Here is a 19,838-nt window from a genome sequence, read left to right on the forward strand (position 1 = left end):
ATAGTTCCTTGACCCACCTGGTGTCCAAGGTAAGTCACTCTGTTTAGGACTATTTGACACTTCTTAGCCTTAACAGTTAGACCTGCCTCCCTTATGCGCTCAAAGACTTTTTGTAGATGTTCCAGGTGGTCTGCCGAGGAAAAAAGATGGCCACATCAACAAGGTAGGCAACTGCATATTCTCCTAATCCCACTAGGAGACCATCTACAAATCTTTGGAAGATGGCGGGTGCATTTTGCAGCCCGAAAGGGAGTACATAAGATTCATAGAGCCCGAGATGGGTGGTGAAGGCTGACCTTTCCTTGGAGGATTCATCTAGCGGTACTTGCCAGAACCCCTTGGTTAAGTGCAAGGTAGAGATGAACTGGGCCCATCCCAGTTTCTCTAATAGTTCATCTGTGCATGGCATTGGATAGTTGTCTGGGTGAGTTACAGCATTTAGCTTACGGTAGTCTACGCAAAAACGTATCTCCCCATCTGGTTTGGGAACTAGAACCACGGGAGATGCCCAAGCACTTCCAGAGGGGCAGATTACACCCATCTGTAACATATCCTGGATCTCCCGGTCTATAGCAGTTTTAGCTTGAGGAGACACCCGGTAAGGTTGGGCTCTAATTGGGTGAGCATTACCTGTGTGAATGGAGTGGTATGCCCGTTCAGTCAGTCCTGGGGTGGCTGAGAACGTCGGCGCATAGCTAGTGCACAGCTCCTTGATCTGCTGTCGCTGCATACACCCAAGGGTCATGGAGAGGTTCACCTCTTCCACACCACCAGCACTTTTCCCTTCATAATAGACACCTTCAGGCCACTCAGCGTCGTCTCCTCCCTGGGCTGTAAATTGACAAACCTTTAATTCTCTGGAGTAAAAGGGCTTTAGAGAATTAATATGGTATACCTTAGGCTTTCGGTTGGAGGTGGGGAATGCTATGAGATAATTAACAGCTCCCAGGCGCTCCTGGACTGTGAATGGCCCTTCCCACGATGCTTCCATTTTGTGGGCCTGGAGCGCCTTTAAGACCATGACCTGGTCTCCTAATTTGAAGTAAAGCTCTCTGGCATGTTTATCATACCAGACTTTTTGCTCTTTTTGAGCATCCTGTAAGTTTCCTTTAGCAAGGCCTAAAGAGGTTCAGAGGATGTTTTGTAGGTTGGTTATAAACTCCAGAATTTTAGTTCCTGGAGAAGGTGTAAATCCCTCCCATTGCTGCTTCACCAACTGCAATGGCCCCTTAACCTCACGGCCATATACAAGTTCAAATGGGGAAAATCCTAAACTGGGATGTGGTACAGCTCTGTAGGCAAAGAGCAACTGCTGCAACACTAGGTCCCAATCATTGGAGTGCTCGTTTATGCATTTACGTATTATGGCCCCCAAAGTTCCATTAAACTTCTCCACCTTGCCATTTGTTTGATGGAAGTAAGGAGTGGCAACCAAGTGATTTACCCCATGACCTTCCAGAGGTTTTCCATAGTTCCTGCCATGAAATTAGTTCCTGCATCTGTGAGGATGTGGGAGGGCCAACCTACCCTGGCAAAAATGTCTGCTAGTGCCTGGCACACACTTTTAGCCCTGGGGTTGCTTCGAGCTACTGCTTCCGGCCATCGAGTGGCAAAATCCATGGAAGTCAGTATGTACTGCTTTCCTCTGGGTGTCTTTTTTGGAAAAGGACCCAGAATATCCACAGCTACTCGCTGAAATGGAACTTCAATGATGGGGAGTGTCTGGAGAGGGGCTTTGACCTGGTCTTGGGGTTTTCCTATTCTTTGGCATACTTCACAAGACCGGACATAGGTAGAAACATCCTTGCCCTTTCCCTCCCAGTGGAATGACCCCCCCCCAAACAGTCTTTGGTCCTGTTCACCCCAGCGTGGTCACTAGGGTGATGGTGGGCTAAGCTTTTTCTCTCTTTCTACAACAAATCTCTTTCTACAACAAGTCCTCTTTCTACAAAAGTCCTCTTTCTTCACAAATCTGGATCGATTAGAAGAGCTGAGAGGCGGTGGGTTGCTCCGTGCCATCATCCAAGCTCTTTGGAAGCTTCCATCCGCTTCCTGTTCGGTCTGGAACTGTTCCCTTGCTGCCGGAGACATGAGTTCCTCATTGGATTGTGGACCTATGCTTGGTCCCTCTGGAAGGGATGAAGGGGATGGGGCTGTTTCTGTTGACTGTGAACCGCTCTCCGCTGGGACACTATGTTGGGGTTTAGTCTCTGGCTGAGCCTCTTGTGTAGGGTTCTGGGCTGCTGCCGGTTCAGGTTCGGTGGGGCCCTCTGGTGTTGAGGTTGCAAGTACTGGATTTAGTGCTGGCAATGGGTCTGGTGCTGGTTGATCCGCTGGTTCCGGTTCTGGGACTGGTTCCATCTGGGTCTCTGGGACTGGGTCCACTACTGCTGTTGCAAACATTGGCCTGGGGTCCGGGTCCACCACCTCTGACCGGGTCCTGATAGAAGTTTCCGGAACAGAGCTAGGCCTTACGGCTTGTTTAGCCTGGCTGCGGGTGACCATTCCCACCCTCTTGGCCCGCTTCACATGATTGGCCAAGTCTTCCCCCAACAGCATGGGGATGGGATAATCATCATAGACGGCAAAAGTCCACCTTCCTGACCAGCCCTGGTACTGGACAGGCAACTTGGCTGTAGGCAAATCGAAAGAGTTGGACTTGAAGGGTTGAATTGTCACTTGGATCTCTGGATTGATTAAATTGGGGTCCAGTAAGGAAGCATGGATAGCTGACACTTGTGCTCCGGTGTCCCTCCACGCAGTGACCTTCTTCCCACCCACACTCACAGTTTCCCTCCGCTCCAAGGGATCTGGGAGGTATCTGGGCCTGCGGACCTGTGTTGTGATTTCGGTGCAGTGAACTTTAATCTGTTGGGGTTCTTGGGGCAGTTGGCCTTTACATGCCCCAGCTCGTTACATTTAAAACATCGTCCAGCTGACAGGTCACTGGGGCGAGGCGGGTTGCTGGAGAACGGGGTGGTGGGACGATAAGGGGTCTGGAGGGTTCTTTGGTACGTAGGTGGGGCTTTGGGAGGCCCCCAGTAATAGGGTGTGGTCTGGGGTGGTCCCTTCTGGTCTCCGCTCCAACTGCGACCAGCTTTCTTCTTCTCTGCCACCTCTACCCATCTGGCTCCAATCTCTCCTGCCTCGAGTACAGTTTTGGGCTTCCCATCTAGGATATATCTTTCTATTTCCTCAGGAACACCCTCTAAGAATTGTTCCATTTGCATTAGGAAGGGCAAATTTACTGGAGATTCAACACTTGCTCCTGATATCCAGGCATCCCAATGTTTCACAATGTGGTAGGCATGTCGGGTAAATGACACGTCTGGTTTCCACCTTACCTCTGACGAGAGTGCTCTGCTTTTATCCCCATTCTGACTCTCGCCTTGGATTTAAACAGTTCATACTTGTTCATGTGTTCTTTAGGCATTTCAGCTGCCACCTCAGCTAAGGGTCCACTGACCTGTGGCCTCAGCTCTACCATGTATTGGTCGGTAGAGATGATGTATCCAAGGCAGGCCCTTTTGAAGTTTTCTAAGAAGGCCTCCGTATCATCTCCTGCCTTGTAGGTGGGGAACTTTCTGGGATGGGAAGTGGTACTTGGAGAAGGATTGCTGGGGTTTGTTGGTATATTCTGCTGAGCCTTTACCTTCTCCATCTCCAGTTCATGATTCCTCTCTTTTTCCTTCTCCTCCTCCATGTGCTTCCTTTCCTCCATTTCCCTCCTGTGGGCAGCCTCCTGTACATCCTTCTCCATCCACATGAGTTCTATCTGTCTTTCATGTTCCTTTTGTTTTTCAGCAACCTGAAATCTGGCTAATTCCAGCTTTTCTTGAGCCGTGGAGTCTGTGATCCTAACTTCTCTGTTTTTAACTAACTTTACACCCGAGGTTTAGAAATAAAACAAACAAAACTTGGCTTGTAAAATTTTGTTGTGCTGGAATATTATATCTATTCTCTGATAGTGATTGTCAGCCTACAGAAAAATAAAATTAAAAAAAAAAACACACTTTTTTGTCTTCAGGCAAGTAGGTGGAAATCCCCTCTAGTTGCTTTTAGGTCTTTGAAGACTTGTGAATTTTCCTGCAGGAGGTTAACTACTCTGCCTTCAGGAAGAGAAACTGCAGCTCCCAAAGACAATTCCCTTTTGTCTCTGCTCTGGCCCCAAAGCAAAGCAAAAAAAAAAAAACCTTCCAACTATTGCCAGTTGGAGACCTGCTTTCTAGCAGCACAAAGGATTTAAAAAAAATCCTTTTAAAATCTGTTTTTCTGGTTCAAAAAATCTCAAATTGATCTCAAAATGATTTCAAGTTAATCCCACCACTCTGCCACCATGTCAAGGTTCCTTCCCCACTCTGAACTCTAGGGTACAGATGTGGGGACCTACATGAAAACCTCCTAAGCTTACTTTTACCAGCTTAGGTTAAAACTTCCTTAAGGTGCAAATTATTTTACCCTTTGCCCTTGGATTTCCACTGCCACCACCAAACTTTATCTAAAACTTTATCCTAAAAACCCAAGCTTGGTCTGTGCTCTTCTTGTTTATTCTCAAGCCACCCCAGGAAAGGGGGGGTAGGGCTTGGGGGGATATTAGCAGGGAGATAGGGTTCCAAGTGGCCCTCCCAAAATGTTTGTTTGAATCACTTGGTGGTGGCAGCGTTTACCTAATCCAAAGTACAAGGGGGAATTTGTGCCTTGGGGAGTTTTTAACTTAAGCTGGTAAAAATAAGCTTTCATTTGGGTCCCCACATCTGTACCCTATAGTTCAGAGTGGGGAGTAAAACCTGATATGTGCTGACATAGCACTGGGGAGATAAGGCAGAAGCAGGAAGTATTCCTTTGTTTGATAGATAAGTTGCCATATTTTCCCCTCCCTGTTGCTTGTAAGAATTGATAAGCACTGCAGTTGCATGAGAAATGTAGTCATCTAATGAATACCCTTTGTGTAAAAGAAGTCTTCTCTCCCCCCTTCCTTTCCCAGCTCCACAAGCGAGCCCTGGATCATGGCCCCTTCCTCCCTCCCCTGACAACCACCGATTAGGGAAATTTGGAGCAACAGATTGTTGTAAAGAAATGTATTTTCAAGGTAAAAATGCCTGTGTAACATACATGCATGGGCTTGTAACCAGCTCATGTGACACTGGACTCCATCTTGTGCCTGGACTTTCCCACTATCTATGCTGGTATCTCTGGTTTCCCTCCACATGGAAGAAGCTATTGTACAATTATTGTACCAAATTACTAATCCTAAGAGGGGTGCTGGTATGAGTATTGTGGAATATGTAAATAAAATGAAGGATTTGATGGGGAAGTGGGCAAGGAGTAAAGGTATTATAAGCTTTGAAGGAATGGTTGATGTTTCTGTACAGGAACATTTCTTAAGTGAATGTTAAGATGATGTAAAACAGTGTCTGTGGGACAAAAGGGTGAAAACTGTGGATGAGATGGCTGTTAGGGGGCTTATTCTTTCACCCACTTACTTTCCTGTTCCTTCTCAAATGAACAGAGAGCAATAATACCCGAAGTCCAAAGGTGCAAACAATTTGATGTTTATTGGGGTGAACTTCCAGCAAGCATGATTCCAGTTTCCTTCTTTAGTGTCCCCCTTCCCAGCTCTGACACCACAGAGCCTTACACCTGTGTCCTTGTTCCCATTCCTGCTCTTAGGCAAACATGATTCCAATTTCCCCACCCCCATTCCCTGTTCCCATTTCCCACACACCCACCCACCCACTTCCTGATTGACTGCAGACTACATAGGTAAACTTGAGTTCTGCTTAGGTATACCTTAACCAATCAATTTACTGAAATTTAACTATCCAATCCTAACATATTGTAACATGATTATTTAACCAGTTATATCCCACCACCTTAATTAGTTTACACCCAGCAAAATTAATTATACAGCAGCCAGAAACAATCACAGAACCAGACAGAGATTATACAGACAAACAATAGGGAAAAGAATTTATTTGAGCATAAGCTTTCGTGAGTGACAGCTCACTTCATCGGATGCATACGATGGAGTGAGCTGTCGCTCATGAAAGCTTCTGCTCAAATAAATTTGTTAGGCTCTAAGGTGGCACAAGTCCTCCTTTTCTTTTTGCGGATACAGATTAACACGGCTGCTACTCTGAAATAGGGAAATGGGGACTACAGTGATAGAACAACACAGAAATGAGGATTTCACATCCTAGCTATTGATAAGTGAGTTCTTGCCAGACAGGATGCTATTAAACTAAGTTTCCTTTCACATCTTCTAGGCACTTCCCTTTCTCTGGAGGTGATAGGCACTGTCAGGACAGGATTGTATCCTAACAGTCCCATAGCACCTTCTTTCAATGTGACTAGTTTGCAATGTGAGGAGGTGACCGGTCGCTTCCCAGCTTATGGCTGCCTCTGCTGCTTAGCCAGGGATCTTAGCCTAAGCACAGGGCCTCAGACTGTCACAGTAAGAGAAGGACCCTGAAGACAGTGATTTTGATTCTTTTATACCTCTAAAACTTGCCAAGTGATAAGAATACACCTAAATTCTTAGAGTCTATGCCTTTACAGACAGGCCTAAATATCTATATCCTAACATGCACCAGTATTTCAAATGTGTTTTCTCCTTGGTAACAGCCACAGTGTAGTTTACATCTGATCTAGCCAGGACATTATGAATGAACCATTCAAGGTAATGGTGCATTAAGAAATACTATAGGCCTTGGAAGAAGGACTTCCTATAAATGTTCGGCTTCCTGCGAATCAGCTGTTCGTGCGGGAAGCCGGGGAGGGCTGAGAAGCAGGCGGCGGCTTTGCACTCAGGCTGACGGTGGCAGAGGTGAGCTGGGGTGGGGAGCGGTTCCCCTGCATGCCCCCCGGGTTACCTGTTGTGGCATGAGTGGCCCTCCTCATGCTCTCCCTCCCCTGCTCACCTCCGCCTCCCTGCGCCTGAGTGGGAAGCTGCCACCTGCTTCTCAGCCCCCCGCCCTCCCCCACAGCTTCCCGTGCGAACAGCTGATTCACGGGAATCCAAGGTGCGGGGGCGGGAAAGCAGAGCGGGGCGGCGCGTTCAGGGGAGGAGGTGGAGGCGGAGAGGAGGTGAGCTGGGGCCGGGCAGGGAGCTGCCGGTGGGTGCTCCAGCCCCAGAGTTCACGCCACTTTTGGCCGGCTGTTAAATTTAGAAACCCTTTTACAACCACGAGGGACAACCCCCGCGAGGGACAACCGGTTCTAAAAGGGCTTCTAAATTTAACAACCAGTTGCAGTGAACTGGTGCTAACTGGCTCCAGCTCACCATTGGTTCTGCCTGCCATTCTCTCTTTGACTTTGACCAAGTCATGTCTCCCTCTATCTCAGTTTACCTATGGATATAATGGGGATACGTTCATAGTGACTTCCCTTTGCTACGTCTTTGCATGGTATGATCATAGTTCCTGATGAGAATTATGATCTCTGATCCCGTAGTGAAAATCCCTTGTGCCTCCAGAAAGTATTCGTGTTTCCCTTCAGTCATCTTTCTCCAGATCTGTCTGTCTATTATCTACCCATCCATCCTGGGTACTTAGCATCAGACCCTAAGAGACCTAGGCACTATCCCTAGCTTCCTTAGTAATCAACTATAATTTTTAAATATACACAAATACACAGAGCAACCAATTCCTCTCTGACTTAGCACAGAGCTCAAGAGTTCCCATCTCCCTTTGGGAAGTCCCCTTAATTACTGTTTACTGTTAAAGCTGGATAACAAACACAAAGTGCAGTCATGGAAAGAGGGAGACTGGCTAGAGGGTGTCTGGTCTCCAGCCTGTTTGCATCCAGACACCGCTTCTCCCCGAGGCGCTGAGCGAACTCCACTGGGATTGAACAGAGCTGTATTATAAACAGTGCACATCCCCGTGTCAGCTCTCAGCGTGGGATGCTGCTGCAGATATTGGGGTGAGAGAAGTGTGGGACACGGCTAACATAAGGGGATTCCCGGCGAAGAGGCTTTCATCTCAGAAATCACAGGTACCCATCTCTTTCGGTTCGACAAACCAAGTGCAACGTACTCATGAAGGGACAGAGAGTAGGTCTGAATCTATTTCTGCTCTGCACAGCCACTAAAGATCCCAGGGCCCTTGCCACAGGTGCTGAATTTGCTCTAGTATCATAAACCAAAATGCCCCTCTTTGCTGTGACCCTCGGTGATGGCTCCAGCCCTAAGGTGGCTTCATTTCCGTCACACAGTGGATCCTTCAGGACGAAAGTTGTTAGTCGAGGTCCAGTACAAGGCCAGAATCGGAGGCCGCGGGCCGTAGTTTGCTCAGGTCCCAGTGAAGCGCTGTGGCACCCCGCTGTTGTGTTTTGAGTGTAGACGAGCCTTCAAGCAGATCTTCCAGAAAAAAGATCCAGTCTGGAGTAAGAACTGAGTAAAACCTCAGGAGCCAGCTGTGTGTTAATGCACAGAGACCGCCACCTCCTCCTTTTGCAATTTAGGGCTTGGGCTGTTAACGGGGCGGGGGAAGGAGTGGGGCTCTTATGAGAATTTATCTGCTGAAAAGCATGGATAAATACATGCATAAATACAAAATTTTTTCAATGTCGGCAAGACACCTTCTCCCCGAGCTTCATTCCCAAAGTTGTCTGAACTGTTATGCCATGAAACTTTCAAAATGCAATTCAGCCGGAAGTAGACACCCAACATGGGAAATTTCAGGTTAATGTTTGGCAAACTTATACGCAACTGAAAATGAAGTCTTGTCATTGAAGGTGTCAGACAGACTCAACTCTGGGTGATGCCACCAGCACCACCAACTATGGCCAATCCATTTGTGAATCCCGTTCTGCTAAACTCTTTGCTCCAATAATGTCTGTGGCAAGGAGTTCCACAGGCCAAATATGGATTATGTGACCAGTTTTCTTTTATCAATTTTATATGCTTAGCTTTTCAATATAATTGAATTGAACGTTCCCTTGTTCCTGTGTTATGAGACAGAATAAATATAAATCCCTGAACTACTTTCTGTATTGATAGGTTCATAGGGTTTAAAGTCAGAAGGGACCATTAGATCATCCAGCCTGACCTCCTGTGTAACACAGACCATTAAATTTCTCCCAGTTAAGACAGTACTGAGCTCCACAACTTGTGTTTGAGTAAGACCTGGTCGACACCAGGATTTTATATCATGGAACCAAAGAACGACAGGATTAGAAGGAGCTGCAAGCATCAGCTAGACTAACCTCTGCCGAGATGCAGGATTTGTTGTATCTAAACCATCCAAGACAGATAACTATCCAGCCTCCTGTTGAAAACCTCCAGTGAAGGACTTTCCACAACCTGCCTGGGCATCTGTTCCATTGTCCTGCTGTTCTTACAGTTGGGAAGTTTATCTGAGATTAAATCTAAATCTGAATAGCTGTAGTCTGAACCCATTGCCTCTTCTCTGCCCCATGTGGCAACAGAGAAGAACTTTCCTCCATCTTCTTTATGGCAGCCTTTCAAGTATCTCAAGACCGCTCTCAGGTCCCTCCAAAATCCTCCCTTTTCCAAACTGATCATACCCAGTTTCTTCAGCCTTTGCTCGTATGGCTTGCATTCCACCCTGTGCCTCATCTTCGTCACTTGCCTCTGGATCCTTTCCAGTTGCTCTACATGCTTCCTATATATTGGAGACCCAAACTGGACACAATACTCCAGCTGAGGCCTCAGCAACACCAGGAAAAGGGCTACTCTCCCCTCCCATGACTGGCATGCTATGCCTCTGCTACTGCAAACAAAAATTGCATTTGCTCCTTTTTGCAATATAAAAAAAAAAATCACACCCCTAAGAGATTTAGCTAGAGCAACCTAACCTTGGTTATAGCAACCTTGGTATATGCAGCAAGAAGTCTACTGAAGAATTCTTCATCGAACTATCTCTTTTCCCACAAGCTGCATGAAATCTGCCAGTAGCTATGGCTGGAGCGCAGCTGGGACGGCACAGCCTCCTCTCCCCAAATACGGAGCAGATCCAGCAGATCCACAGTGTCCCAAGCATGGAGCCGCCATGGCCACCTGGGAAGCTGTAATGTGAGCACTCCACACCCAGCAGACAGGAAGGGGAATTTTAAAATTCTTGAACCTTTAAAAGGAGACGGGCAGAAGCTGTTCGCCTCTATGGAGGGGAGAGGCGTTGAAACTGTTCACCACGGCACTCAGGATGGGCAATGCGGGACGCCTTCCGGAGGCCAATTTCAGCGATAAAATAAACAAAAAAATTCCGTAAAAGGCCTTAAACCTCTTGTCAAGGTGGTTACATTCTGTCACTGAAACTGAGGACTTCCGTCGTTCAAAGTGACTTTGCAGTGTGTACACCGCCGCTGTTTCTTCGTCAAAAACTGCTTTTTTGTGAAAAAAAACTTGGTCATGTAGACAAGGCCTAAGGAACAATGATGAATAACCACTATCCACATTTGTGTTTCCTGCTGGGGCCCAGTAAGGTTTCCCACACCATGATGAGTGGGAATTAATGAGGGAGGGAGCACCATAAAATATGGAATTGAGATTAGTAAGGTCATTTGTTCATAGTTCATTTCTCTGAATTATTAAAATATCATTTTTCAGTGTGTGCAGGGCGACCAATCTGCTTCACCCATGAGAACAGCCCCCAGTAGTGCGTGCATTGTCTCACGTTAACATTGTCTCTCCATCCAGGTAGTTTTACTGTGACCATCACTCTGGGCATATACAGGAAGTCACGGAAACACGTGGTACAAGCAGGAGACACCTTCTCTCCTACTCCATGTCAGATTCCAACACAACTGAATTCACCAACCCCTCCACCTTCATCCTGCTGGGCATTCCTGGCCTGGAGGCAGTCCACGTCTGGATCTCCATCCCCTTCTGCACCATGTACACCATGGCTGTCTTGGGGAACTTCACCATCCTGTTCATCGTGAAGATGGAGCCAAGCCTCCATGCGCCCATGTACTATTTCCTCTGCATGCTGGCCATCACCGACCTGGTCCTGTATACTTCCACTATGCCCAAAATCCTGGCAATCTTCTGGTTCAATTCCAGGGAGATCAATTTCAGTGCCTGCCTCACCCAAATGTACTTCATTCATTGCTTCTCGGTGGTGGAGTCTGGGATCCTTGTAGCCATGGCCTTGGATCGCTATGTGGCCATCTGCCATCCCCTGAGACATTCCACCATCCTGACAAACCCTGTGGTGGTCAAGATTGGCCTGGCCGTGGTGCTGCGCAGTGGCATGGTCGTACTGCCCTATCCCTTCTTGGTAAGACAGTGGCCATATTGCACAACCAACCTCATCCCCAACCCGTACTGCGTGCATATAGCTGTGGCGAAGCTGGCCTGTGCCGACACCCACGTCAGTAGTTACTACGGCCTCTTTGTGACATTCTGTGTGATTGGTCTGGATGTGATTTTTATCACTGTGTCCTATACCCAGATCCTCAGGGCCATCTTCAGCCTCCCCACAAAGGACGCCCGGCTCAAGACTTTTGAAACCTGCGGCTCCCACCTCTGTGTCATTTTAGCCTTTTACATCCCACGTCTCTTCATCTCCCTCATGTACAGATTTGCCCGGAATGTGCCCCTGCATTTCCACGTTCTCATTGCCAATGTGTACCTCTTCATGCCCCCCATGCTAAACCCCATCATCTACGGGGTGAGGACGAAACAGATCCGGGACAGGCTGCTCCGGCTCTTTACTCATAAAGGGGCCTAAAGTTTCCTTCATGTGCTCTGATTCTGAGATTGAGCTCTGTGCAGAGCTGGCTGGTGACATAGTGCCGGGCCCCCTTCCCTGAATCCATGACTGGACAGTCAAAGTGACATTAAATCCTTTCCTGGCCTTACTGTGCTGTGTCAGTGTGACAAACTGAGGAATCGGTCTGTGTACAACTCACAGGATTGCTACCATTCTAATTCTTTTTAACTGGACCTCTGAGGCCCAGCATCCTGCCCAGACTATTCTGCAAGGCTATGCCCCCTTCCCCACCTCTTTCTACAAGGCAGCTTCCACTGTCCCATCTCCCTAAAGGCCCCACTCGCTTCTCTGCCTCTTCATCTTATGCCCCGCCCAAGCTCCGCCTTTCCCCCCAAAGCCCCACCCTGTTGCTCGCGCCCCTCCTCTATAACTCCATGTACTTGCTGGATCATCTACACCATCCTGCCCTCCCCCACCCCTATGTGGGTTCCTTCTGCTGCGGGACTGGGACAGAATCTGGAGCAGCCTGGCAAGGAATCTGCAGTGAGTGCAGTGAGGAAGCAGTGCTGGGGCCAACAGGCCAGTCTGGAGAGGAGAGGGGAGCCAGGAAACCCTATAAATTCAGCTGAGCATTGGGAGCAGGACTATGCAGCAGTCAGCTGAGATTGTGCATCATACAGCGTGTGGGCCCGAAAGCTCAGCTGCAGAGTTCTGAGGGTTTGAGACCATTGTGAGGCTTATTTCCTTAGCTTTCAGCAATGGTCTCAAGTTGCAGTGGGGGAGGTCTAGGTTGCATATTAGGAAACACTATTTCACTAGGAGGGTGGTGAAGCACTGGAATGCGTTACCTAGGGAGGTGGTGGAATCTCCATCCTTAGAGGTTTTTAAGGCCCAGCTTGACAAAGCCCTGCCTGGGATGAGTTAGTTGGTGTTGGTCCTGGTCTGAGCAGGGGCTTGGACTAGATGACCTCCTGACGTCTCCTCCAATCCTAATCTTCTATGATTCTGTGATTCCATGAAATTTGGCTTGTGGAACTCCTTGCCACAGTCATTATGGGAGCAAATAGCTTAACTGAATGGGATTCACAAATGGATTGGCCAGTTTTTGTGGCACCACCATTAATTAAGTTTATCTGACAACTTCAATTAGAAGACCTCATTTTCAGTTTTGTATAAGTTCAACAAATCTTTATACATTTGGACTGGAATTTCCCACACTGTGTGTCTGCTTCGGTGTGAATTGTTTTTTGAAAGTTTCAGGCAAAACGGTTTGGCTAACTTTTCAAATGAAGCTAGGACAGAAGATGTCTTGTTCATGTTGAATTTTTTTTATAATTAGCACCTCCTTGCCTTACAGGAGATAAAACTCAGATAGCAACCCTTTTGTTAACAGTCATAGCTGTGAAATGCAAGAAGAGGACATAACAATCTCTGTGATTAACATAACAGTCTCTGTGATCTCTTGGGTGAATACCATCTGGTGCTGGTGACTTATTACTGTTATGTTTATCCATTTATTCCAAAACCTCCCCTTATCACTTCGAGGAAGGTGCTTAGCCAAATGGGATTCAGAAATGGACTGGCCATTGTATGTCGAGATGGGGGCACCACCCTTTGTTCAGGCTCTCTGACTGTGCCACTGAAATGCAGCCATCTTGGGGTGACAGGCCATAAGCCAGGGTCAACAGGGATTCAGAGAAAAGAGAGATATTTTGGCCAGTGATACTGAAGCAAACTCATCACCAGTGGCAAGGGCCCTGGATTTTTAATGGCCATGCAGAGTGGCAAGGACCACAGAGACCTATTCTCTATTCCATCACGCCCAGGTTGCACTGAGTTTGTTGAGCAGGTGAGTTTCTCAATGAGAGATGGGTACCTTTGAATTCTGGGATGGAAGCAACTTCCCTGGGAATCACCATGAAGTCGCCGTGTCCCACACCTCTTTAACGACAGCATCTGCAGCAACATCCGATGCCAAAAGCTGACTCAGGGGGTGCACCATTTGTAATATAGCTCTGTGCAATCCCAGTGGGGTTTATTCAGCCTCTAGTGGTGAATCGATCATCTGAATGGGAATAGGCTGGAGACAAACCTGTCTGCACTTCTGTGTTCTGTATCCACCTTTAGGAGTAAACAGTAATTTTGGGAACTTCCTAAAAGGAGATGGGAACTCTTGGGCTCTGGGCTGAGTCAGAGAGGAATTGGCTGCTCTGTGTATTTGTGTATATTTAATATTAGAGTTGATTATTAAGAAAAATAGAGATAATGCCTTGGCCTCCATAGGGTCTGATAAACAGTAAATGCCTTGGTTGTCTGGGCCGATAGCACACAGATCAAAGATCAGTGTGATAAGTTCAGTCACAGATATCCCCTTGGGACTGTCACCTGATGTGTTGAAATTACCTCTGAGCCAGTTTTCCATGTCAGCTTGGGATTTCCAGAACCCTGCCTTGTTGAGCCAGACATGCTAGCCTGCTGCAACACAGACCCAGGGTCTGGGCAACACCTCCAAAGCTGCAGGCTTTAGATGAAAACAGCTCAGCAGGTTACCTGTCTCCAGCACCCAGACACCCAGTTTCCAATGAGATCCAAACCCCAAATAAAGTCGTTTTACTCTGTATAAAGCTTATACAGGGTAAACTCATAAATTGTCAGCCCTCTTTTCATTGAAGGATCTTGAAAACACCTAGCAAAGGAAAGTCTCTATGAATATATCCCCATAATACTGATAGGTAAACTGAGGCATAGGGAGAGATGACCTTGGCTAAGGACTCGCAGACAATGACAGACAGAACTGATGGGTCCTGTCTTCCCCGGTGTTATCACGGTCTCTCCGTGAGTAGCTGAACAGATGACAAGAAGGAAATGGACTCTGCTCTCGCAGGGCCTGTTCGCTGGGTGGTGATGGCAGAGTTCTCCTGGATGCATCCTGGAACTGGGGTACTACTGAGCCCTCTGGCACACCAATCTGGGCCCCCCCTCAGACACTGAGGCTGTGACAAGATGCAATCTTCTCCAGGTCTTGCACTTACAAAGCCATACACCTGCAGGTATACACCAAGCTGCAGTTACATGAATACTTTCACGAGCTACTGCTCACCCCTCCCTCAGAGTGTACATGACAATGAACCACCCCATGTTCCGGAGCAGATTTCCCTTTTACATTTCAAAGAACATAAAGATTGAGGTAGAAAAATATAAACAAATTTATTAACTACAGAAGGATAGATTTTAAGTGATTATAAGTAATATTGTACACATCAAAGTTGGTTATATAGGATATAAACAAAATCACTATCTACGTTCTCTACACGAGACAAGATTCAAATCCAATAGTGTCTCACCCTGATGATAGAAACGGTCAACCAATCCTCCATGCACAGGCTAGTAATTCCCTTGAGCCTGGAACCACATCCCCAGTTCAGTCCTTGTTGCTAAGTTTTTTTGCAGGTGTTGGATTGTGTGGAAATGAGGCCAAGTGATGTTGTCTCTTCCACCGTTTATAGTTTCTGCTATGTGGAGGGAATTTCATTTTCCCTAGCAAATGTCCCCAGCACAGTTAGTGGGAAAATACAGGCACAGGATGGAGCCCAGTGTTACATGAGCTGGTCACAAATCCTTGTATGCTTCAGTGATTTATAGCAGGGACAATTACCCGTATCCTACATAGAATATTCACAGGAAAGTCCATCAGGTCGGGATAAGCTTCTTCCAAGTTCTATTGTGTTTCTTAATGGTCCATAGCCTTGAATCGTTCATCCACAATGTGATGGGTAGACTGGATGTAGTCTACCGCCTGGTGTTACCCAGCAGCAAACAAGTTTGAAATACATGTATAGTCAATAATCATAATTTTAGATACAAAATGACCTATGAACACAAATAGCGTAATCATGTTCAGCAAATCATAACTTTTCCATTAATACTTTATATGAGACACTTTTTATAAAATACATCACAATCATATTACCTTAGTAAATTTGGGGGTGCCAGGATGTTGTTTTGGTGCACAGAATGTTACACCTCACCCCTTAATTTACTGCAGAAGTGTTAGTCATTGACTAATTCAGAGGCAATGTGCCCATGGCCCTCTTACTGCCAAACTCTTTCTTATAAAATTTCACATTAGCAGCAATCTTTGTATCATGAGACTGAACAATAAAACCAAAGCTTTTATCACTGGTAGATGTTTCCAAGTATTGGTATTACACCATCTCTTTTGCTTGGACAGTTTGGTTTCTTCAATACTCACTGTGCCTTTCAGCTCCTCCCTGGACCTTAACATGTGTTTAGTTAAAAAAAGGAGGACTTGTGGCACCTTAGAGACTAAAAAATTTATTAGAACATAAGCTTTTGTGAGCTACAGCTCACTTCATCAGATGCATTCAGTGGAAAATATAGTGGGGAGATTTTAGATACACAGAGAACATGAAACCATGGGTGTTACCATACACACTGTAACAAGAGTGATCAGGAAAGGTGAGCTATTACCAGCAGGAGAGTGTGGGGGGGGGCATTTTGTAGTGATAGTCAAGCTGGGCCATTTCCAGCACTTTACAAGACGAGTGGGAGGGGAAATAAACTAGGGGAAATCATTTTACTTTGTGGAATGACACATCCACTTCCAGTCTTTATTCAAGCCTAAGTTAATTGTATCCAGTTTGCAAATTAATTCCAATTCAGTAGTCTCTCGTTGGAGTCTGTTTCTGAAGATTTTTGTTGAAGAATTGCCACTTTTAGGTCTTTAATCGAGTGACCAAAGAGATTGAGGTGTTTTCCGACTGGTTTTTGAATGTTATAATTCTTGATGTCTGATTTCTGTCCATTTATTCTTTTCCATAGAGACTGTTGTGTTTGGCCAATGTACATGGCAGAGGGGCATTGCTGGCACATGATGGCATATATCACATTGGTAGATGTGCAGGTGAATGAGCCTCTGATAGTGTGGCTGATTTGATTAGCTCCTATGATGATGTCCCCTGAATAGATATGGGGACACAGTTGGCAACGGGCTTTGTTGCAAGGATAAGTCCCTGTGTTAGGGGTTTTGTTGTGTGGTGAGTGGTTGCTGCTGAGTATTTGCTTCAGGTTGGGGGGCTGTCTGTAAGCAAGGACTGGTCTGTCTCCCAAGATCTGTCAGAGTGACGGGACATCCTTGATGATGCGTTGGAGAGGTTGTAGTTGGGAGCTGAAGGTGATGGCTTGTGGCGTTCTGTTATTTTCTTTGTTGGGCCTGTCCTGTAGTAGGTGACTTCTGGGTACTCTTCTGGCTCTGTCAATCTGTTTCTTCACTTCAGCAGGTGGGTATTATAGTTGTAAGAATGCTTGATAGAGATCTTGTAGGTGTTTGTCTCCGTCTAAGGGGTTGGAGCAAATGCGGTTGTACCGTCGAGCTTGGCTGTAGACAATGGATCATGTGGTGTGGTCTGGGTGAAAGCTGGAGGCATGTAGGTAGGAATAGCAGTCAGTAGGTTTCCAGTATAGGATGGTGTTTATGTGACCGTCACATATTAGCACTGTATTGTCAAGGAAGTGGATTTCTTGTGTGGACTGGTCCAGGCTGAGGTTGATGGTGGGATGGAAATTGTAGAAATCATGGTAGAATTCCTCAGGGGCTTCTTTTCCATGGGTCCAGAGGATGAAGATGTCATCAACGTAGCGCAAGTAGAGTAGGGCCATTAGGGGACAAGAGCTGAGGAAGCGTTGTTCTAAGTCAGCCATAAAAATGTTGGCATACTGTGGGGCCATGCGGGTACCCATAGCAGTGCCACTGATTTGAAGGTATACATTGTCCCCAAATGTAAAATAGTTATGGGTGAGGACAAAGTCACAAAGTTCAGCCACCAGGTTTTCCGTGACATTATCAGGGATAGTGTTCCTGGCGGTTTGTAGTCCATCTCTGTGTGGAATGTTGGTGCAGAGGGCTTCTGCATCCATAGTGACCAGGATGGTGTTATCAGGAAGATCACTGATGGATTGTAGTTTCCTCAGGAAGTCAGTGGCGTCTTGAAGATAGCTGGGACTGCTGGTAGCGTAAGGCCTGAAGAGGGAGTCTACATAGCCAGACAATCCTGCTGTCAGGATGCCAATGCCTGAGATGATGGGGTGTCCAGGTTTTCCAGGTTTATGGATCTTGGGTAGCAGATAGAATATCCCAGGACGGGGTTCTAGGGGTGTGTCTGTGCGGATTTGTTCTTGTGCTTTTTCAGGGAGTTTCTTGAGCAGATGGTGTAGTTTATTCTGGTAACCCTCAGTGGGTTCAGAGGGTAATGGCTTGTAGAAAGTGGTGTTGGAGAGCTGTCTAGCAACCTCTTGTTCACATTCCGACCTATTCATGTTGATGACAGCACCTCCTTTGTCAGTCTTTTTCGTTTTGATGTCAGAGTTGTTTCTGAGGCTGTGCATGGAATTGTATTCTGCATGGCTGAGGTTATGGGGCAAATGATGCTGCTTTTTCACAATTTCAGCCCCTGCACATCAGCGGAAGCATTCTATGTAGAAGTCCAGTCTGTTATTTTGACCTTCAGGAGGAGTCCACCCAGAATCCTTCTTTTTGTAGTCTTGGTAGGAAGGTCTCTGTGGGTTAGTATGTTGTTCAGAGGTGTGCTGGAAATATTCCTTGAGTTGTAGACATCGAAAATAGGATTCTAGGTCACCACAGAACTGTATCATGTTCATGGGGGTTGTGGGGCAGAAGGAGAGGCCCCGAGATAGGACAGATTCTTCTGCTGGGCTAAGAGTATAGTTGGATAGATTAACAATATTTCTGGGTGGGTTAAGGGAACCACTGTTGTGGCCCCTTGTGGCATGTAGTAGTTTTGATAGTTTAGTGTCCTTTTTCTTTTGTAGAGAAGCAAAGTGTGAGTGTAAATGGCTTGTCTAATTTTTGTGAAGTCCAGCCACGAGGAAGATTGTGTGGAAGGTTGGTTTTTTATGAGAGTATCCAGTTTTGAGAGCTCATTCTTAATCTTTCCCTGTTTGCTGTAGGGGATGTTGATCAGGTGGTTCCGCAGTTTCTTTGAGAGCGTGTGGCACAAGCTGTCAGCATAGTCTGTGTGGCATGTCGATGGTAATGGATTTTTTACCTTCAGTCCTTTTGGTACGATGTCCATCTGTTTGCATTTGGAAAGGAAGATGATGTCTGTCTGTGTCTGTATGAGTTTTTTCATGAAGTTGATAGATTTCCTCTCCACAGGGCTAAATTCAGTGCCTTGCATAATGACAGGTTTCAGAGTAGCAGCCATGTGAGTGTGTATCCGTAAAAAGAAAAGGAGTACTTGTGGCACCTTAGTTAAGGTTTTTCTTTACCCCAGTGTCCCTTTCATTAGGGATCTCAGGCTAAGGTTATCTTTGGGGTCTTGATATGCCAGGGTGATATCTTGATATCTGGTGATACCTTCTCGTTGGTGGACTTGGGCATGCTCTTGGCCCTGGCCTTGTATCGCTACATGTCCATCTGCTGCCCACTCCGGCACTCCAGCATCCTGTCCGTCCCAGCCATAGTGACAAGGGGGAGCCTGGTGCTGGCACGTGGGGTCCTTCTGGTGAGCCCCTTCTCCCTCCTTGTCCTCAGGCTGCCCTTCTGCCGCGCTGCCTCATCTCCCACTCATACTGGGAGCACATGGCCGTGGTGAAGCTGATGTGTGGGGACGCTACAATCAGTGTCAACTATGGCCTGTTTGTGGCTTTTACAGTGGTGGGATTTGATGTGCTTATCATCTCTGTGTCCTATGCTACGATCCTCCAGGCCGTGCTGAGGCTGCTGCCGTCTCAAGGCCTTCAGCACCTCCGCGTTTCTCTTCTGTGTTGTCCTGTTGTAGTACATCCCTGGTCTCTTCATCTTCCTCACCCACCCCTTTGGCCTTAATGTCCCCCACCATCTCCACATCCTGGTGTCCAATCTCTGTGGGTGCTCCCCCATGTGAAACCCTATTGTGTATGGGGTGAAAACCAAAGAGATCTGCGAGAACATGCTCCATATCTTCTAGCAGAAAGGAATCTGAGCAGTTTGTGACTGTCTAATTTAATTGAGGGATATAAAACATTCATCACCATGGCCTCTGGCTCCTTCATGATCTGACATCACTCACAGTGGTATGTGATCACAGAACTGTTGCCATGGACTCCGAGTGGGCTCTTTATTTGCACTAGCCCTTTTGC

General features: G+C 46.7%; 1 protein-coding gene across 1 annotated transcript; it reads left to right on the top strand.

Annotated features, from left to right (window-relative positions):
* The first annotated feature begins 10,748 nt into the window (after positions 1-10,748).
* On the top strand, positions 10,749-11,696 carry LOC144277701 (olfactory receptor 52R1-like). Its single transcript, XM_077838652.1, has one exon. The coding sequence runs from the start codon at positions 10,749-10,751 to the stop codon at positions 11,694-11,696; it is 948 nt and encodes a 315-aa protein (XP_077694778.1).
* The last annotated feature ends 8,142 nt before the right edge of the window (positions 11,697-19,838 follow it).

The sequence above is a fragment of the Eretmochelys imbricata genome, chromosome 1 (assembly GCF_965152235.1).
Source record: "Eretmochelys imbricata isolate rEreImb1 chromosome 1, rEreImb1.hap1, whole genome shotgun sequence".
Taxonomy (NCBI): Eukaryota; Metazoa; Chordata; order Testudines; family Cheloniidae; genus Eretmochelys; species Eretmochelys imbricata.

Bases quoted from the DNA above. Each gene is read 5' to 3' on its own strand.
- LOC144277701 (XM_077838652.1), top strand. From the start codon at position 10,749: ATGTCAGATTCCAACACAACTGAATTCACCAACCCCTCCACCTTCATC.